A 23,319-nucleotide genomic window follows, 5' to 3' on the forward strand; every position below is an offset into this window, starting at 1 on the left:
CGCCGTAAAACCCTTAAAAACAAACAAAACATCTTCTTCTTCTACTTCTTCTTCGTCTTCTTCTTCTTCTTCTTCTTCTTCTTCTTCTTCTTCTTCTTCTTCTTCTTCTTCTTCTTCTTCTTCTTCTTCTTCTTCTTCTTCTTCTTCTTCTTCTTCTTCTTCTTCTTCTTCTCTTCTCTTCTTCTTCTTCTTCTTCTTCTTCTTCTTCTTCTTCTTCTTCTTCTTCTTCTTCTTCTTCTTCTTCTTCTTCTTCTTCTTCTTCTTCTTCTTCTTCTTCTTCTTCTTCTTCTTCTCGTATGCCATTATATCTGGAGTCCCGTTTCGAAGATGAACGTATTCGTCTTTTTGAGTTCTTCTAGTGGGCTGAAAAGTTTTTTTATGTAGAGAAGTTGCAAAGGGCCATATCTCTTCTCTATGGGTTGTGTAGTTTCTGCATTGCTGCGGTATATGGTCTGCATCTTCCTCTTCCTCACTGCATGAGCAGACTGGTGACTGTATCAGTTTCATGCGTCTGTGCATGTGCTTTTTAAAGTCTATTGTGCCCTGTCCTGGAGTAGAACAGGATAACTTGTTCATGTCAGGGCAACATTATGGTAATCATCTGAATGCATTGGTGTAGTATGAAGGCTCTTCATTATGCGATTTGTCTCACTGAAATTATACGGCATGTTTTGTTGTTTCTATTTGGCAGCATTTTTTTTTGAGTCTCTCAGCTTCTTCATTTGCTGATATGACGCAGTGAGCTGAAAGATATGGCTAGTGAATCTTAGACACAATGAAGAAGAGGAACAAGGATTTTAAGAGTCAATGGCCAAAATAGATTATTGTAAAGACAGACGATATTATAGAGTTGTGTAGTGGTAATTTTATTTCATGTCCAGTAACGTCATCATGGGCAACAACAGCAACAGGAAAGAAGTTACATAAAAAATAAAGGACATTACTCTTCAAGACAATACACTACATGGGACATAACTCCGCCATTACTACAACTACCATAACAATTACACAGTTATTTCCCATGCATCACATGTTGCATTTCGTTATTGACAAAATAGTAAATGAAATGACAAATTATATGAGTTCAGAGAGTCTAAATCATGCGAACTCGTTGTGAAGGAAAAGAAGAAAAAAAAGGATCATCCCATTCTGTTGTAAAATGGCAAAAACAAGAGTTCACAAAAAAAAACCCAAAAAAAACCCATAAGTGAGTAGGTCCTCTTTGTGAAGGAGGGACGGCGCCCAATCTGATCGGAAACCAGGAGGTTTGAGGTTAAATCCTCTGATGAGGAAGGCTGTGCATCATCGTCTGTCGTAAATCAAGTGTTGGAGAGAATAGAGTACCAGTTGATACGGCACCCACCACCTGGCTGAGAAAGGTCGGTCAGCGAGCAGTCGCACTAATAGCGGAATCATCCAGCATATATAAAATATTTGGATCCAGGGTTTTGCTCTCTTACACAGATATTTTAAATGTTTTTATCGAGCACTTCTCCACAGTACACTATAATTTAGCCTATCATCATAACCTATTGATTTAGCAAAGTGCTCTCTCCTACTTTTCTGTACAAACCTCTTTGGGGCCATTTTAAATTCCAATTCATTTATTATTTGTTCGTGGGGTTCCGGACAGTTTTGACCATGGAATTCTGTCAAACTGCTAGTCTCATTTCCACGAATAATGTACCCAAGTGCGAGGAATCCAGCTGCCATTGGCAGAGGATCTTTTAATAGCTCATGGGAAGTTAACATATAAAAGTCGACTTAACAACCAATATAAAGTTTTCATATGAAATATTGTCTGTTTTAGATTTTGAATAAATTAAACCAAATTAGCAAGTTTTTGAAAATTTGTGATAAAATGAAATATATAATGTTTAAAAACTACTTTTTATTTTATCGTGGTTAGAAATTATTACGTGACAAGACGGGAAAGAGACGAAATATATTTAAAAAGCGTTTGACGCCCAAAAAAACCTAAAACAAAGGGAAGTAACTCTAATTTTTAACTCGTCATTAATCCGTGTCTAGATGATAAAAACTGCCTCAATGTGTCAATATCCCTAATACATAATTTACATTTAGGATATGATTGGAATTTTCGGGTGAGATTTCTCCACTTGCAATTGGCTTCAAATTAAATCTGATAAGCGGAAATTTCGCTTGATTAATAGATAAAATAACTGAAATGTGATAGGTGATCGCATGTTTCACCTTGGTGTTTGTTTATGATTTAATTTAAGAAAACATTAGGAATCCGTCATGAGATGAAATTTTAAAAAAATTAAAAATGAGTGAATAGCATTTATATGACGCATTTCCATGAAAGTGTTGAATGTGTAATGCATAAATCCCTGTATCACGTGATCATATAGACACAGCTTGTGGGACCAACTGACTCAAAATCGCTGTTACGTCGAGGCGAGGTGCATAAAATAACAGGTCTGATGACCGAACGCAATTATGGGCCTAATTTAACATTGTTGCAATGGACATTGTTATGCGTTGGTTAGAGAGTACATAATATTTTATTTTCTATCACAACAGTGAGTTCATAACAATTTGGGTTATCAGACCTGCAAATAATGAAACGTCGTGTGGGGGTCATTTATATAGTCAAAATTCAATTTACAGTAAGACAATATGAGGCTTGGGGTAACTTTATCATGTTTTAATCAGGGAAATGGATGCAGTTTCATATAGCGACAAAACAAAAACTAAAATTTTCATATAAGGAATGAGATTATCGGAAGAGTAGCGTCCCTTGATTGGACGTCACCCATAGTCTGTGACGTCACCGGCGGAAAAGTTATTAGAGAGAGAACGTCATGTTGGTTGTGCGCATGCGAGGACGAGAGACGCATGCGCACAACCAACATGACGTTCTCTCTCTAATAACTTTTCCGCCAGTGACGTCACAGACTATGGGTGACGTCCAATCAAGGGACGCTACTCTTCCGCCAATCTCATTCCCTATTCATTCCAATTAAAGATTACAGGGGGAAATAGACGAATGTCACCTTGACACTGTTTTGAGAAAACACAATTTTTTAAATTTATATTTGACTATATATTGGTTTGAATGTTGTTGTTTTAATTTTTAAAATACTTTAATCTCCTCTCTTTATCTTGATATTGTGGCCTTCTTTTGTAAATTCATATCATAAAACTTTGACAATGAAAGATATGCTAAGGGGCATAACTCAATTTTTGTTATTTTATGAGATGTGCTTGTGTGACAAATAGTTTGTGTGTTGGTCTGTCGAAACTCACAACGTTGCCATCCGGAATATAACGGACCAACACACAAAACTATGTGTAACCATGAACTTTTATAGTCTGGTTAATACGGTTTAGTGAGAATTACTCATCAACGTGGATGGCAAAAAAAAAAAAACAAACAAAAAAAAAAACAATAACAAAGACCCGAGTGACGTCAACTTCATTCTATCTATATGGATTTCTCACTGTGTCATATAGATACTATCGCTTGCTAAGAAGTCATAACATTGCCATCCGGAAGTATAACGGACAACACACATACTGTTGTAACATGAGCGTTAAAGTCGGTTAATACAGTCAGTGAGAATAACTCACAAACGCGGATGGCAAAATATAACAACAGAGGCTTGAGTGACGTCATCTTCGAACTATCTATAGATAGTTCGAAGATGACGTCACTCGTGTCTTTGTTATTGTTTTTTGCCATCCGCGTTTATGAGTAATGCTCACTGAACTGTAGTAACCTGACTATAAACGTTCATGGTTACACACAGTATTGTGTGTTGGTCCGTTATACTTCCGGATGGTAATGTTATGAACTTCTTAGCCAAGCGCATTCTATCTATAGGCTCGAGCCAGCTATTTAAAATCTACCGACAACCTGCCTATGGTTTGATAGTCAATTTTAAACGCCGCGTGTTATGGGGTCTATTATATTGCTTTACAAATTGTAACACAATACTATCTTGTGTGTAGTTTTATCAGCCAACTCCGTGACCTGTAACCTTAACTACTGTTTCATTCCCGTGCAAATAGCAGTATCTTATAATATTATTATTCTCTTCATTTAATATGTGTTGCTTGTTTTCTAAAACGGGCAATTTATTGATAATCATTCAGTATGTTTACTTTATTTTTATACCCCTTAACCTGATAACTGTCGCACTCTTGAAAGACACGAATTTAACAATTTGGCCAGAAAACTCGTCCTTCGAATATCAATCGAGTCAAATGACTCTCATCTTGGCAAAAACTCTCAAACCTGGGACTTTAAGCGAGGTTCCAGATTTGAGAGTTTTTACAAAGATGATGGTTGTTTCAATCGATCGATATGTGAAGGACGAGTTTTCTGGCCAAATTTTAAATACTCGTTTTTCCAGAGTCCGCCAGTCAGCTGCTGGTTGAACACAGCAGACTCGTGGTTTCTTGCCAGTTTTCATCACAGCCGGCCTTGAAATGGGCCATTGAATTCAGGTAAATTCGAGATTGGTCGTGGCTACTTTCAAGTATTTCGATATTAATATCATTGGGATTCTTATTTATTCTATATAGATAGAACAGGTAAGTGCAAATAATTTATTGATAGTATGCGTTTAAGTTAAATACTCGCCAATTTGGTCCGCCAGACAAATCGTACCAACACACTAATATATTGTCTTTGTTACTTTTTTTTGCCATCAATGTTTATGATTAATTCTTACTAAAATGTATTAACCAGAATATAAATGACCAAGATTACACATAGGTTTGTGTGCTGGTCCGTTATATTATTTCCGGATGGCAATATTGTGAGTTTCTTAGCCAAGCGCACACTATCTGTAAACATTTAAGGTTACACATAGTTTGTGTGTTGGCACGTTCTATCCGGCTGGCATTGCTGTGTGTTTTTTTGTTTGTTTTTTGTTGTTGTTGTTTGTTTTGTTTTTTTGCCATCCGAGTTTATGAGCAATTCTTACTAGACTATAAACGTTTAAGGTTACATATAGTTTTGTGTGTTGATACGTTATACTTCCGGATGACAATGTTGTAAGCTTCTTTTCCAAGCGCACACTATCTATAGATAGAACGAAGTTGACGTCACTCAGGTCTTTGTTATTGTTTTTTGCCATCCACGTTTATGAGTAATTCTCACTAAACCGTATTATCCAGACTATAAAAGTTCATGGTTACACATAGTATTGTGTGTTGGTTCCTTATATTTCCGGATGGCAATGTTGTGAGATTATGAGCCAAGCGCATACTATCTATAGCATCAATAATCTATTTAACATCGTGTTTCCTCATACCTTCATATTTTCTTTTCTCACTTTTGCCCAACTGACCATTATTCTAACTCGGTTGGCTGCTCTCACTACCCTTACTCTGACCAATGGGCATGATCTATAGATTGTGTGCGCTTGGCTAAGAAGCTCATAACATTGCCATCCGGAAGTATAATGGACCAACACACAAAACTGTGTGTATCCATGGACGTTTATAGATAGTATGCGCTTGGCTAAGAAGCTCATAACATTGCCATCCGGAAGTATAACGGACCAACACACAAAACTGTGTGTATCCATGAACGTTTATAGTCAGGTTAATAGAGTTCAGTGAGCATTACTCATAAACGCGGATGGCAAAATACAAAACAAAGACCTGAGTGACGTCATCTTCGAATTCTATACATTTCCATGTGCTCCAGGTCATTGGTCACATTGCAAAATGTGCTCAAAGTGACCTACATAGTGAGAGGAGTTCACAGATTTTGAACTATCTACCATTACGATTGGTCATTGTGTTCAGCTTGACACAACTTTCATAAACAAAGCAGCGTGTTTACATTTGTTCAGAAATGTCCAATCGTTAGACAGCAACAAATCACGTGATTGATGACTCGGTTGGACGAAAACATGAATATAGATCGAATGACAAGACTGACGTCCACTCAAGCACTCGTATTGATTTCGCCATCCGCATTTTGTATGCTGTGTCTCTTAAAACTACATTAACCGAGATTAACACATCACGCACACAGTTCTGTGTGGTAACTTGATCATTGTTTGAGCCAGCCATTTTATCTATAGTCTCACATTTAAATTGTCACAACGAACATACGAATATCGATCGCACACACCTTTTTATTGTTTGCTCGGTTTAGATGAGTTTCACACATCCACGGTGATTTAACCACAACACAAACTGTGTTAACTTGTTTTGTTTTGGCCGCCATTTTATGATGAATGTTGTGCAAATTGGCCAAGCGCATTCTATCTATAAACTGGTCAAGATTGCACATAGTTGTGTGTGTTGGTTCGTTAATCCGACTGGTGGAATGTTGTGAGTAAATTGCCTAAGTGCACAGCCTCTACAAATTGAACGAAGATGACGTCACTCAAGCCTTTGTTATTGTATTTTGCCATCCGCGTTTGTGAGTGATTCTGACTAAACTGTAACAACTACACTATAAAAGTTCATGGTTACACACGGTTTTGTGTGTTGGTCCGTTATACTTCCGGATGGCAATGTTATGAGCTTCGTTGCCAAGCGCATACTATCTATATGTGCTCGTCGGCTTACACGGACACTTAATGACAACTGAATGCAGTTGGCGCCCATGTGGGTTGTGTACTACTTACTTATATGGATTTGTTAACTTGCTCTGTCGAAAATGAATGTGATTACTACCATTCTTACTTTCTATGTGTACCGCAGCTTGTTTCATACCATCATTCTATTTTTTGTGTATTGAAAATTGTGAGACTTTCATTGTGGTGTCATGCCTTACCTTAGTGCCTACGAGAGAGGTGGAGTTTTGGGGCAGCTCGAAGCAAGGTGGATTGGTGGCGCTAGTTTTCGATATTAGTCGTATAGGGAATGAGAATAGCGGAAGAGTACGTCCCTTGGGTAATTCTTACTTGGAAAATATAACTCATGGTCCATCGCCCGCCCGCGGGAGACAAAGAAACATCTACGTCCAATGAAGGGCTTCACCAGCTAACCATCATACAGAGCTTTATGAAGGCAAGAGACAGGGAGGAATGGAGAGAGATAATTCATGCAGTATCCGAAGCCTGGACCAGGCATGGAACCTAGAAGAAGAAGAACGTCCCTTGATTGGATGTCACCCATAGTCTGTGACGTCACCGGCAGTAAAGTTATTAGAGAGAGAACCTCATGTTGTTTGTGCGCATGCGTCTCTCGTCCTCGCGACCGGTGACGTCACAGACTATGGGTGACGTCCAATCAAGGGACGCTACTCTTCCGCTAATCTCATTCCCAAAAACAGCAGCTTCTCATGGTGCTCATACTGCTACTTTATGACGATCTACCAAATCAGCAAATTATTTACCGCACTCGTGCACCGTCGCAAACCCGCCCGGAAGCTTCGTCACAACACACCGTTCAACTAGATGCTCTGCGGTTTCGGGCTCGTTACCACCATGGGTATATGTATTGGACAGGTGGAAAGTCCCCACTGATGAAGCGATTTTGCCGTTACTAACGTTACTAGGCAGGTTCTCGACCGAAGCCGATTCGCTACCACCCAGTGCCTCCTATTGCTGATCGTGTAACAAATCACAGCCCTCAAATCAGATTTCACACCACCTATACGACAATAATAATAATAATAATAATAATATAATAATAATAATAATAATAATAATAATAATAATAATAATAATAATAATAAAATAATAATAATAATAATAATAATAATACACATTTATGTAAAACAAGCTCTGGGCACTTTACAATATAAATTATCAATTTTAAGGGGGAAAAAAATAATAATTCATAGCCAAATCAAGGTTTCATAAAGTCAATAAAAAATAAATACAGTAAAAATGTGTCTTGAGATTCTTTTTACCCACCTATACGACAAGGGTCCGGCAAAGATCAGGTAAGCCTCGAAATTTAAAATTTCCGTTAATCCCTTGCATAGTCGGTTTCAAACTCCTTGTTGTATCACTGGGTAAGGCCCTTAACATACATTACCCACTCGACTCAGGTGTGAATGGAGCTATGGGGAGTGACGGATGTTGTAAGAGTGTTAGTACAAGGACAAGGCATATTGGGGGGGGGGGGGGGTGTACCCAACGACCCCCCCCCCCCTCTTCCCTTCAACCCAAATTAAAGATACTATAACCTGATGAAACATAATATTTTCCATCACTTGCAATATCGAAACTGATGGGAAACACAGTCGTCGGCAAGAGTCCTAAACGTCAACTGATTCAGCAAATTGTTTTTGAAATTATTAAAAAAACAAAAAAACCTCGACTTCACCCGGGATTGATCTTGGTCCCTTTGTGTTTGAAGCGAGTGCTCTACCAACTGAGCTATCGGGACCCCTTGATACTGTCAGTTACAAAAATACCTTAATTCATTCCCATTTATTGGGCATTGCATCAAAGTTAAATTCCATAACGCTAAAAGATTAAGTAAATATAATAAAAGTGCTGTGACACTATGGAAGCCCTGCCTGGACATTGTGTGATAGGGTAAGGCACTTAACACACACTTCCCACTCGACTCAGGTGTGAATGAGTATAGGCAGTGACGGATGTTGCTGGTTAGTAAAAAAAGGACGCCTAACAATCGACTAGCACTGTATGAAATGAAAGTATGTTCCATGTGGCTTGTTGGGGAAATACATGAAACATTGTTAAGCGCATAGAGCATGGTAAATCCGTGAAAATGCTCTGTATTAAATTTTCTTATTTATATAGTTATTTATTTATTTATTTATTTATTTATTTATTTTTATTTTATTTACAAGAGTCTGGGGCGTTTTTTGAAGTTTAATGAAATTCTGTGCTCAACGCTAATCAGGCCTAATAGGATTCAATAGTCGTACCGTCACTTCCTTCCTAATGACGTATGGTAACTTAGTAACACTGGCTCTAAACTATCGGAACAATGGCGGACGCCGTATGAAATATTTCTCCGGCGAGCTTAAAAGCGTATCCAGAGGAAAAAACCCCCATCAATTTGATCATGTTTTGACTTTTACACATTCTGATCACAAGGCATATGAAAAGGGAATGAAAAGTTCTCGCCAGCATGAAGAATAAAAAGTAAAGATTTTCTTTGTTTAGAACCAAGATGGCCGCCGTTGCCGGGCGCGTGACATCAGACTACTGAATCCAATTCTCTTCCTTCATTCCCAGAGATGTCATCGCTTACCTGCAAAAATGGCCGGTTCGAGTTGAACGGATCACCCTTCCTCATTTTCAGTGGGGCCATTCATTACTTCCGGGTTGTACCAGAGTACTGGCGAGACAGACTCAAGAAGGCCAAGGCGTGTGGTCTTAACACCATCGAAACGTATGTTGTCTCGTGATCTTCATTTGTCACCTTACTGTACGGCAGACCTGCCTAGTAATACTAAAAATACGTAGAAATACGAATTTGAATTTTTGGCTCCAGCGACAGAACAACTTTCGATTCTTTGACTCAATAAATCTTATTAAAAAGGAAAGCTTAGTTCCTACATTCAGGACTTTGGAGCAGTTATTTTAAGTGATTTTTTTTTCCTCCCCCCCCCCCCCCCCCCCCCCCCCGCTTGGAAACTACGAATTTTCGAAATTTCAAATAGGCAGCTTTGCCTTACGGTATTATGTCGAATACGGCACGATTAGGTGGAGAACCAATATTTCTCTGAGGGGTGAATAAAACCCATAGATAGGCAGATGGATTTATGGATATATAGATGGATAGATAGATAGATAGATTGATTGATAGATAGATAGATAGATAGATAGATAGATAGATAGATAGATAGATAGATAGATAGATAGATAGATAGATTGATTGATTGATTGATTGATAGATAGATAGATAGATAGATAGATAGATAGATAGATAGATAGATAGATAGATAGATAGATAGATAGATAGATAGATAGATAGATAGATAGATAGATAGATAGATAGATAGATAGATAGATAGATAGATAGATAGATAGATAGATTGATTGATTGATTGATTGATTGATTGATAGATTGATTGATTGATTGATTGATTGATTGATTGATAGATTGATAGATAGATAGATAGATAGATAGATTGATAGATAGATAGATAGATAGATAGATAGATAGATAGATAGATAGATAGATAGATAGATAGATAGATAGATAGATAGATAGATAGATAGATAGATAGATAGATAGATAGATAGATAGATAGATAGATAGATAGATAGATAGATAGATAGATAGATAGATAGATAGATAGATAGATAGATAGATAGATAGATAGATAGATAGATAGATAGATAGATAGATAGATAGATAGATAGATAGGCAGCTGATTGGTCCCAGGTTCGAGTCCCGCTCTAAGTCGAGTTTTACCAATATTCTCTCACCGCATTCATGTGTAAAAGGAATACCTCGTTGTTAACAGTTTTGTCTCTGTAAAAAAAAATCTAATATCGCCCTGCCGGTGTCATGTCTCGTCTCATATGTTAAGTTTTGCCGTTGGCAAGAACCCCTTGTAAAGCGCTTTGGGCATATTATATAGAATAGACCCTAGAGACAATTTTCCCCGATGGGATGAATAAAAGGAACTTTATTTTCATTTTCTGACTTGCTTGAAAATGGACCTGGTTCGTTTCCATATGACGTCATATTCAGCTATCATTTGGTAGCGAGATCTCCTATCATGATTCGATATGGCTGAGAGTTTTTTGTGATTGATTTTTGTTTTCATATTATTTGGAGCGTGGGATTCTACCGTGTTTATCGTTGCCTGTTTCACAATGCGCACACAGGGTTAAACCAGAACTCCTTGTGTCAGGGGCTTAGTTGATTATTTATACTTTAGAATTAGTAAAGCATAAAACAATTTTATATTTCTTTTGTTATCATCATCATCATCATCATCATCATCATCATCATCATCATCATCATCATCATCATCATCATCATCATCATCATCGTCATCATCATCATCACCATCATCATCATCATCATCATCATCATCATCATCCATCATCATCATCATCATCATCATCATCATCATCATCATCATCGTCATCAACCTCATCATCATCATCATCATCATCATCATCATCAACGTCACCATCATCATCATCATCATCATCATCATCATCATCATCATCATCATCATCATCATCATCATCATCATCATCATCATCATCATCATCATCATCCTCTTCCTGAATATAATGTTTAATATTTTTACAGTTATGTCCCTTGGAATAGTCATGAGGAACAGCAAGGCGTTTTCAAAACTGACGGAATTCTCGACATTCGCAAATTCATAGGCATCGCAGCCGACCTTGACCTCAAGGTCATCCTCCGACCCGGCCCTTACATATGTTCGGAGTGGGATTTTGGTGGGCTGCCTGCGTGGCTTCTTGCCGATCCTGACATGAAAGTAAGGTCCAACTATCAGGGATACAAGGATGCTGCAGAAAAGTAAGTCTACCATGTGTGGCTATGTGGTCTAGCTGGGTTCGAGCCTCGCGCTCGGCGCATAGTTGAGTCCTTGGAAAAAGGCTCTTTACTCACATTTTCTTACCGTACTCAGGTGTAAAATGAGTACCTGGCCTTTAACAGCATTGTCTTTGTTCGAAAAATTGTAATATCGCAAACAAGCGTCATGTCCGTCCTACATGTTAAATGTTGCTGTTGACCAGGGACCCCTTGTAAAGCGCTTTGAGCACATTTAGTGGATATTGCGCTATATAAAACTCAATTTTTTAATTAATTTTTTTAGAATTAAAGCCTGACAATGCTATGCGTTTAGGTCATGTCCATCTTATCTGCCTACTTCAACTTCAATCATACACGTCGCAACTCCTTGCAGCCGAAGATAATCGCGACTGTGAGTGTGATGAAGACAGATGGACATGCCTAAAAGGCTCCATACACGCACGGTTTTGATAGGGGTCCGAATCACGATCAGGCAAACCGGGGTGAAAACGCAATGTGTGTGGCCAAATACCTGGCCGATAAACCTAGGTACGGTCGATCGCTCGCAAAGCCCGCTTTGCTTAATATTTTTCGAGGCGATCGGCGATCGGGGGCGTGGCAGTATAACAAATTGGACAATTTTTTTCGGATTTTCTCTGTTTTGACGTCAGATTCGTGATCAGCGTCGAATTTACAATAGGTTTGATACCAAGAACTATGTTTTTACTCCAAAAATTGATGAAATTAGAAATAAAATTTAATTAATATTGAGGTTATGTGGCCGACAGAACAGTGCCCCTCCCTGTTTTGTGGTATGACTCTCGCTTCCAGGTCGGAAGGTTCAGGTTTCGAGACCCGCTCTGCGTGGCGCAGAGTTGAGTCCTTGGAAAATGCTCTTTACTCACATTTTCTCACCGTACTCAGGTGTAAAATGAGTACATGGCCGTTCGTTGAATTTGTTAGGAAAAAATGTCACATCGCCTGACAGGCGTCATGTCTCGTCTTTCAAGTTTAATATTGCTGTTGCCTTGGGACCCTTTGTAAAGCGCTTGGAGCACGTGGATATTGCGCCAAATAAATGCTGTGTTATTATTTTTTTTAAATAATATTTTTATAAATGTTGCGCCAGGAAGAGGTAGATGGCAAAAGTTTCGTTCTTGATCATCGTAAAATTTATAAAGGATTTCATACAAAATAAAAAATAGTTTTCATAATTTTCAATGTAATGATATAATAATATGCCAGTTCTGTTTTTTTTTTATCCTCACCCGTTGACGCGACATGACGGTCGACCTTGACACAGACATTTGGGATTGGCAGATGCCAAAAAGCCTTGACTACGTGATGACAGGGGTGGGCATTGTCTAAATTATAATCTACAAACAACGCCCCCCCCCCCCCCAAAAAAAAAAAAAAGAGCTGTGTGCGTGTGTGTGGTGGCGGTGGTGGTTGAGGGGGGGGGGGGGTGCGAATGCGAGTAGTCCCGAGGAGTACCCGTTTAACCTGCCACGGGAACACTGTCGATTTGTTTTATAAATAATAATAATATAATAATAATAATAATAATAATAATAATAATAATAATAATAATAATAATAATAAATAATAATAATAATAATAATAATAATAATAATAATAATGACGATAAATAACAAATCTTTATTGTCCACAAAATGGAAAAATTTCCGTGGTCTACGTTGCTTTTAAATTTAAATCGGATTGCAAATGTATGGATGTTATGCGTATTGGAAAAATACTCACGACATCTCCATCGGGGTATAACATATTAACACACAAAACTGCAAACGCGAACGTTCATTGTCTGATTGATATAACTTAGTGATAAGTTAATTATAAAATGCTGTCTAAAAGCAATAACAACGGGTTGACTAACATCAAATTCATTCCTTCTATTGATGCTCTGTGTTAAATTAAAATACTCAAAAAGTCCGCCAGCCAGAATAATCACTCCAGCCCAAAGATCTACATGGAACCTTGAACGTTATAGTCTGATATATTTTAATAAGAACTAATCATAAAAGTGGGTGTCTAAAAACAATAACAATGAGATGAGTGACCTCAATTTGGTTCCTTCTATAAATATCCAAGAACTTTACTCACTCCATCCGCTCTCTCCTCCTTCAATACATATGAATCTATTCTCTCATCACTTTTTTGTGCGGCTATGCATGTGATCTTGTGAAATGACACTCGCTTTTGGATCGGACGGTACTGGATTCGAGTCCCGCTCTGAGTGGCGCATAATTGAGTCCTTGGAAAAGGCTCTTTACTCGCATTCTCTCACCTTGTTCACTGTTAAAATGAGTACCTCGCTGTTTACAGCGTCGTCTCTGTCGGGAAACAATTGCAATATCGCTTAACAGTCATGTCTCGTCTAACATGTTTTTATGTTGACCAAAGACCCTTATAAAGTAATTTGAGCACCTTTATTGAATATAGCGGTATATATAGCGCAAGTAAATTTTTCTCTCTTTCTCTTTCTCTCTCTCTCTCCCTCTCTCTCTCTCTCTCTCTCTCTCTCTCTCTCTCTCTCTCTCTCTCTGTATCTCTATCTCTCGAAATGTTAGATTATTATAGCTATTGCTACATATGATGCGAATATCTTGGACGGTTATTGATGCTATGAGTTTAGGTAAAATGCTCACAACATCCACCAGTCGGAAATAACGTACCGTCATACAAAACTACGAGTAACCTTGAACGTTAAAAGTCTGATTGATATAATTTAGTGAGAACTAATTACCAAAATAACTGCCTTAATACAATAACAAAGAGTGGAATGATGTCAATTTCGTTCCTTCAACAGTCTAATTGATATAATTTAGTGAGAAGTAATCACTATTGTGCGCAAGACGAAAGATAGAATAACAGACAGTAACTGGGATCGGTTCTGTCGGCCACACAGCCTCACTATTAATTAAAATTTATTTCTAATTTCACCAATTTTTGGAGTAAACACACAGTTCTTAGTATCAAACCTATTGTAAATTTGACGCTGATCTCGAATCCGACGTGAAAACAGCGAAAATCCGAAAAAAAATTGTCCACTTTTTTATACTGCCACGCCCCCGATCGCCGATCGCCTCAAAAAAATATCTCCCCGTATGTGGGCAAAAATCATCTGCGATAAACGCAGGGATCGGGTCACAGCGATAGGTCATCCGTCCCGCTACCAGCGGATGTCGGCGTCTATGCGGGGCTTAAGGGATAACCCACACCTGAGACTGACTCCAACGACCCGGCACTGCCGTCGTTTGTCGTCTTTCGGATAAAGACGTCGGATACGGATAAAATACTAAGAATAAAGAGAAGAGCCGCTAGACCTACCCGAGGCATATATATATATATATATATATATATATATATATATATATATATATATATATATATATATATATATATATATTTTCACTCACATTTTTGTGGCCGAGACGACTCGTTTCTGTGTTTTTTACACTTCTTCAGTCGGTGTAATCCATTGTAATCTCATATTATTTGTAGCGTGGGATTCTACCGTGATTATCGTTGCCTGTTGCACAATGCGCCCACAGAGTTCAACCAGAGCTCCTTGTGTCAGGGGCTTAGTTGATTATTTATACTTTAGAATTAGTAAAGCATAAAACAATTTTATATTTCTTTTGTTATCATCATCATCATCATCATCATCATCATCATCATCATCATCATCATCATCATCATCATCATCATGATCAATATCATCACCATCATCATCACTATCATCATCATCATCATCATCATCATCATCATCATCATCATCATCTACCTGAGTACATTTTAAATGGATTACAATGGATTACGCCGACTGAAGAAGTGTAAAAAACACAGAAACGAGTCGTCTCGGCCAAAAAATGTGAGTGAAAATTTGCATTATATATTAGCTCTAACCACCATTATCGAGCGCTTTCGTACCTACAAGTACCCACCAACACTCATATATATATATATATATATATATATATATATATATATATATATATATATATATATATACATACACGTATATATATATATATATATATATATATATATATATATATATATATATATATATATATATATATATATATATATACACACACACATACAGCATTTCCTGGATATTTTGGAAGCATGAAACAGTATTTTAGAAGTTGCAGAAAATTAGATACAATTTTAGTGTTTTATTTACTTTTCTATTAAATTGAGCACTATTATTTCATGGTATATATTTTTGTATAATTTTATGTATAAATATCCTCCAGGTACCTGAAATGGATCCTCGGGCTTGTCGTGGATCTACAATATTCCAAAGGAGGTCCCATCATGGCAGTCCAAGTGGAAAATGAGTAAGTTATAACCAAGTTTTTAATTATCATTTACTTTTTAATTATGAAAAAAACAGCTCTTTGCACGAAGTCATAATTTTTATCATCATTTTCATCATCATCATCATCATCATCATCATCATCATCATCATCATCATCATCATCATCATCATCACCATCATCACCATCATCATCATCATCATCATCATCATCATCATCATCAAAGGCGATTGTAGCAACATTCGTTGATCTTCTTTGATTCCATCCCTTCGATATTTTCTGCCAGCTTATCCTCCTCCTTCCGCCATCTTGCTTTCCGTCTACTTTGCCCTTCACTATCTTCTTTTGGATCGTTTCATGCCTTCTAATATGACAATAGTATTCAAGTTTTCATTGCTGGATGACGTCAGGAGTAATGTCTGTATTATGTCGACTGTCTCTACGATTTGTTCATTTCTTTTCCTATCTTTCCAAGATGTTTTGGTAATTCTTCTTTACAGCCACCTTTCAAATGTTTCAGTTTTCTTCAATTTTGATTTATTCATCTTAACTACGCCACTACCACATCATCTCATTCATCTGTGGTGTTTCATTCATCCTGTTTTGTTGATAAAGGGGAAACCCGAAACGTTCATTTGATCTGTTTTTGTAATTAAATTGAAGCTTACAATCAACTTCACGTTATTATTTATTTCTTCGAGCTTCGAGCAGTAACATTTACACTACCCAGTTTTCTTTATAATTTAACAAGAAGTAAATATGTAAAAGTCATTCAATCATAAGTTCAAAATTGTGACCCACCCCTTAATCTAGTATTGTGCGCCTACTATGTGATCCAGTATTATGGCACTCGCCTTCGGATCGGAGTGTCCTGGGTTCGAGCCCCGCTCTGAACAGGCATAGTTGAGTCCTTGCAAAAATGATCTTTACGGCTCTCACGTATTCAGTTGTAAAATTAGTACTTGCCGTTGACAGTGTTATCTGTGTCGGAAAAAATAAAAAATCGCCTACCAGGCGTCATGTCTCGTCCTAAATGTTAAATATTCCTGTTGGCTTGAAGCCCTTTGTAAAGCGCTTTGAGCACGTTTAGTTGATATTGCTCTGTATAAATGCTCAATTTAAAAAAACCCCAAAAAAACAACAACACAATTTGCATTACATACTTTTGGTAATATTTAATTTAATTTGAGAAAGTGACAATTTCGCCTTTAGCAAATCAATAAATAATTTTTGTTAAAAACCTCCAAAAAAAAAAACAAAAAAACAAACCCACTTTTCATATCAACATTTAGATCCAAGGTGAGTTCACGTCCTCCAACTATTGTCCGCTTTCCACCCTTCCCACGACTCGTTGATAATTCTCACATCGCTCGGGGTTACTGCTGTGCCTCTGGTAACCAAGGACGCTCGGCTATTCGGAGGCGAATATGGTGGGGGCGTTTTCATCCTTGTATCGTAGGGGGCGACCTGTGTGACGGGGCTTTTCGTCACGGCACTGGAAACCCACTTCTGGTATCCAAGGTAACCAAGGTATATCGCTCCAATCAGAAGAAGCGGTCCGAATATGCAGACGAGCGTCACCCATGCTATATTGGCGCCGCTGTCGAAAAAGCCATCGTTGTCTTCGTTGGGTTTGATTGATACAGAAATGTAAGCGGTGTCATAAGAACTGGAGCCCGGGTTTTGTACGCGTAAGAAAAATGTTTCGACCGTGTCAACGTAGCTCTCTAGATCTTCAAACACGATGACGTTTCCGTCGTGATCCACCCTGAAAAGATTGGTACTGTGAATACTGTATTCGAGTTCTCGGTTCTCGGCCAGTACATCAGCATCGGTACTGGGTGCGGAGACAATAGAAGTGCCTATCTGGGCTGTATTATAGATTGTAACTGCGTAGTTTGTTGACGTGAAATCCGGTACGTTATCGTTGATATCGAGTATTGATAAGGTCAAGGTCGCTGTGGCTGAAAGTCCGTCCGGGTCTGTGATCACTACGAGCCAGATATATCGAGTTTGGACAGAGGTATCGTCTGCATCAAAATCAATAGTAAAGGAAACGACTCCGTTAGTTGTGTTGATAGAAAAGCCGCTGGTATCGTTCCCGCCTCCCCAGGAGTAAGTCATTGGGTCGGCATCAGCGTCGTAGACGCTGAACCCAGGATCAGGAGCTTCTGATCCAGCGGGACCTTCATCAACGTTGACTTGATAATTTGTCTGATATAAAACGGGTGCTTGGTTCACGTCAATGACTTCTATGGATAAAATCTGGGCTGTAGAAGTTTTCTGTCCATCATTGACTTCTATTGTGATGTCGTAGCTGTTAGCTTGTGTTAGGTAATTCAATGCCGTTGATAAAACAATCTCTCCTGTTGTTGGGTCGAGCTGAAACAATGCTGAGCTCGACCCTGGGTTAAATGTTGCCGTGAATGTGTGCGACGTATCGCCGTCTTCATCGTACACGGACACGTCAAAAACCGTAGTTCCAACACTCGTATCTTCCGTAATTTGTATCGTAGTGGGCACGTTGTTTAATTCTGGTACCGTATTTAGATCTGTGATGAAAACTGTCAAGCGATGAGTTCCACTAGATGAATAATCATCACGCACGGAAATATCTAACTCGTAACCATTGGTCGTCGTGGAAACGAGTGACGTAGTCAGGACGATGGATCCATCCGAGTAAATTGAAAATGGGCACGGCGAAGCAACGAGACAAGCTAACGTGAAATAAGTTGCATCTCCCTCAGCATCGGTGGATAAAATTGTGAAGATTATCGTAGATGAGGGTGTGGTTAATAGAATGCTTGTCGTGTTTTGTAAATTTGTGATTTTCGGCACGCTGTTTGGTGTAACGTAAACGTAGAGAATGTCTGTATCGCTTGCTGTGCCATCAGAACAAGTCACGCTCAGTTCATAAGAGTTGGCAACAGAATAATCCAAGCTTGGATTTGCCTCCAGGTATAATCCTGTAGAGAAGACACCGTTTACTGTTAAGTACTTTGTCATGAATGGACCTGAGGGGGATGACGTCATTTCACACGTGACCACATCTCCATCCGCATCTGTGACGTTAATCGTATGGAGTAAAGTCTCATCCACAGCCGCTTCACTCACGTCAGCCACGCCGGGAGAGAAATGATTTCAGGGGCAATGTTGACGATGTTGAGTGTCAACGTGCCGTCAACATAATTTCCGTATACGTCACTCGCCCTGATTACGAGGCTGTAACTGGATTCATTGACAAATGACGAGGTCGCCGTGACGTCTCCTGTTCCTGGGTGTACTGTGAAGTGAGATTGTGGAGTGATGGATTGTAAAGAATACGACACAGTTCCGTTCAAATCTGGGTTTGTGGCTACGACCGTGTAAGCTGCCGAACTCGTAGATAAGTCTGTTTTGGGGACGCTTAAGACGGCGTCCAAGTTTGAAAAGACTGGAGCTGTGTTGGATATGACAATGGTTAGGGTGCCTGTGCTTGAATCAGAGCACGTGTCAACGACTGAGATGGTCAACGTGTAGGTTGTGGCAGAAAGCGACGACGTCGTGGCAGTTACCTCCCCTGTAGTAGATTGGACACTAAAATGAGCAGACGGAGTGATGCTTGCCAAACTGAACGTCGGGGATCCTGCCGATGACGTCACTGTGAATATCGACGTTGACGTAGTTACCAGCGATTTGAATTCGTACACGGTGTCGTCTAAATTTGTCAACGTCGGGGTGATTTAGCGTCTAATGTCGCGTAAATGGCGTACGTTCTAGACGTTTTTCGGTTAGTGTAAGCGATCGTGTCCCCAATGCTAGGCTGGGCAATGTCCTCCACGTAGTTGTTAATGTTTCGGCTTCCCCCGGATTTGTATTCGACTACCTCTTTCGTACTCGTGAACCAGCCAATGATGTCGTCCTCTTCTATCTCAATCTGGTTTCCGGTTGGGACGTTGTAGGTGAAAACATTTGTCGATGACACGGTCACCGAGTTCTCGCCAACCACATCTGCCGCTGTTCCCCCGCTGTTGGGTCGGAGGACCTGATGGAAATTATTGAAATGTCAATGCATAAGACAATATATTATGGCCCATCTTGTCAAAACGGTTTTAATTTTATATCTATTCTGTCGGAATGATTTTAAATAATAATAATAATAATAATAAGATAAATATGTAAACAAATTTACTTTGTTTTAGAAGTGCCCTTTCGCGCCTAATGAAGGTCTCGATAGCTCAGTTAGTAGATCACTCGTTTCACACGCAAAGGGACCAAGATCGATCCCGGGTGCAGTCGAATTTTTTTTTCTGACCCCCCCCCAAACCCAACAGTAAATGGGTAGCTGAATCTGTTAGATTTGGCGGAAAGTACTTTGCAATAGACTAGCGTCCTATCCGAAGGATAGCAAGCAACTGCTATTGTCCGTTTCACGCTCTAGAATCCGGGATAAACTCCAGGTCCATGGCCCAAAGGCTCTGAAGGACTCCAGTTATACACCCAAGAATTCCATGAAATAATTTAGACAATCCATCAAACAGGAATAACCCATGATGGTCAAACGTGAGCACATGGGGCTTGCTTATCTTGTTTTAAGGAAAAATAAGAAAGTGCCTCAAGCGGGGTTCGAACTCAGAACCTTCTGGGTCATAGTGCAATGTCTCAAAACATTCGACCACTGGTCAAAAGTATGAAACTTTCGTTTTTAGCTCTCTACAATTCAATAATACAGACATTCGTCTCAATGCGACACATTCAGGCATCCCAAGTCTGTTAATTTTGGATGTAAATTCTATTTTCAATATCAATGTCTTCCCGACATTGAACCGATTTGAGGCGATTTCGCACATATGTGACCCGCCGTCACAGGCGGTATTATGTCCATATGTACTAGATACAGAAAATGGAACCTACAAGGGAAAGAAATACGAAACTTTGGTAAAATATAAATGATTTATAGAAGAGATTGAATCGAATTTCTAACGTTTCAAGTGACTAAAAAAGGCCAATTTTCTAATCATTGTAAGTTTAAATTTGCTGTTTGGCTTTTTGTTTATCCTGACGTAATACCGGTTTCAGGCGATAGGTCACTTATATTCACCTATCGGGATCAACTTGATATCAATTCAAATCTATCTGAGGACACATTCACACCTGGTGTATTTTTCATCATTCAGAGAAGCTGCTGTTTGATGTCATCTATTTTGTGACTTATCTCCCTTCCCACTAATCATTTGCAAAATCTCTCCCCTCCCTCCCCCCCCCCCCCCCCCCCCCCCCCCCAAAAAAAAATATCAAAAACATTAAAAAAAAAAAACAAAAAACAAAAAAAAACAAACAACAACAATAACAAAAATGAATAAATAAAAAATAAAATCTTCACATCCCCGAATACAAAAATAGATTTTTCATAACTTAAACAAAACAGCAACAATTACTTAATTCTATACATTTGAGTGTATCTCCGCAAAATGAGCTCTACAACACAATGTCAAGTTTTGATGGTTATGACAAAAATAACATTCTTTAAATGTTGTGACGTAAAAAGAAATCAGAATGATAAAATTTGTTGGTTACATCGTAACTAGGACGGCTTTGTGGTCAAGGGGTATGGTACTTACTTTCTGATCGGAAGGTCCTGGGTTCGAGCCTCGCTCGCACATAGATGAGTCCTTGGAGAAGGCTCTTTACTCCCATTCTCTCACCACTCATGTGTAAAATTAGTACCTGGCCGTTAACAGTGTTGTCTACTACTACTACTACTACTACTACTACTACTACTACTACTACTACTACTACTACTACTACTACTACTACTACTACTGATGATGATGATGATGATGATGATGATGATGATGATGATGATGGTGGTGGTAGTGGTGGTGGTGATGATGATGATGATGATGGTGATGATGATGATGATGATGATGATGATGATGATGATGATGATGATAATGATGACGACGACGACGATGATAACGAGAACCTGGAATACAATGGTTCCAGTTCTTCCAGCGTATATGGACCAAGAGGTGACGACGCCACAACACGGGCTGGTGTACTCGTTGTCGGTCATGACACACTGAGTATCCGCCGAGGATCCGATGTTGCCCGTCAATGAGCTTACCCAAGATGAGCCCAGATTATCACTAGACGTACAAGTTCTCGCATTACCTATGGAGTTAGAAAAGAGTTTTAACTCTTTAAAATTCCAGATTTAATAATAATAATAATAATAATAATAATAATAATAATAATAATAATAATAATAATAATAATAATAATAATAATAATATAATAGTATATAATAATAATAATAATAGTAATAATAATAATAATAATAATAATAATAATAATAATAATAATAATAATAATTAAATAATAATAATAATAATAATAATATAATAATAATAATATAATAATAATAATAATAATTAATAATAATAATAATAATAATAATAATAATAATAATAATAATAATAATAATAATAATAATAATATAATAATAATAATAATAATAATAATAATAATAATAATAATAATAATAATAATAATAATAATAATAATAATAATAATAATAATAATAATAATAATAATAATAATAATAATAATAATAATAATAATAATAATAATAATAATAATAATAATAAATAATAATAATAATAATAATAATAATAATAAAATATAATAATTAATCTATAATAATAATAAGCAAGTGAGCAAATGGGGGTTAACATCTGACCCAAGGAAAAACCCAAGTGCCGAAGCGGACTCGAACCCGGGACCTCGGCGATAGTGCAATGCCTTAATCACTCGGCCACGACGCCGATAGAATAATAATAATAATAATAATAATAATAATATTAATAATAATAATAATAATAATAATAATAATAATAATAATAATAATAATAATAATAATAATAATAATAATAATAATAATAATAATAATAATAATAATAATAATACTTTATTGTATCCCAAAAGGAAATTTTTTGTACAGACGTGTTATAATTTACACATAAGATAAAAATACAATGGAAATAGGATGTATATATATAAAAAAAGGAGCAGCTCTATAACCAGAGCTGCGCTTTATAATATGAATAATTTCAACACTGTAAAATAGTTAAAACTGTCACTATAAATTGAAAATTGAAAAGATTGCAAAACAAATAAATTAATAAATTAATATTTATATTTTTAAAAAGTAAAAATGAGAAATAATTATATAAAATGATTATTGCTTGTTGTTATAAAGCCTAATACTGGACGGCAGAAAAGATTTTCGGTGTCTCTCTGTTTTCGTTGAAATAGAGAAAGGGCGACCACTTCTTTCTGACATAATAATTGATGGTCTTAGTGGATGATACTGGTCATTTAATATTTTAGTTATTTTATTTATACAAAATTTCTCGTATAAAAGATCTACATCGTCAACATCATTTATATAGCGTTTAATGGATTTTTTAATATTTGAATTTATTTTGTTCCTTTCCACTGCTAAGCAATTGCCTCCCCAAGCTGTTATACAAAATGACAAAACACTTTCGATTACTGCTCTATA

General features: G+C 37.6%; 2 protein-coding genes across 2 annotated transcripts in view; one reads left to right on the forward strand and one right to left on the reverse strand.

Moving 5' to 3' along the window:
* Nucleotides 1-4,229: 4,229 nt before the first annotated feature.
* Nucleotides 4,230-23,319, forward strand: part of LOC144980830 (beta-galactosidase-1-like protein 2) — a 31,577-nt gene continuing 12,487 nt past the window's right edge. Inside the window, 4 exon segments of the mRNA XM_078928676.1 lie at nt 4,230-4,563; nt 9,156-9,312; nt 11,197-11,430; nt 15,711-15,794. Of these exon segments, the coding sequence (XP_078784802.1) occupies nt 9,158-9,312; nt 11,197-11,430; nt 15,711-15,794 (473 nt within the window). The 5' untranslated portion in view covers nt 4,230-4,563; nt 9,156-9,157.
* Nucleotides 16,934-23,319, reverse strand: part of LOC144955930 (protocadherin Fat 4-like) — a 6,766-nt gene continuing 380 nt past the window's right edge. The window contains 5 exon segments of the mRNA XM_078886190.1: nt 16,934-18,899; nt 18,902-19,490; nt 19,526-19,797; nt 20,483-20,662; nt 21,748-21,926. Of these exon segments, the coding sequence (XP_078742316.1) occupies nt 17,079-18,899; nt 18,902-19,490; nt 19,526-19,797; nt 20,483-20,662; nt 21,748-21,926 (3,041 nt within the window). The 3' untranslated portion in view covers nt 16,934-17,078.

This window comes from Berghia stephanieae, chromosome 10 (genome assembly GCF_034508935.2).
Source record: "Berghia stephanieae isolate SIO BIC M18660-M18661 chromosome 10, UCSD_Bste_1.3, whole genome shotgun sequence".
In the NCBI taxonomy this organism is placed as follows: domain Eukaryota; kingdom Metazoa; phylum Mollusca; class Gastropoda; order Nudibranchia; family Aeolidiidae; genus Berghia; species Berghia stephanieae.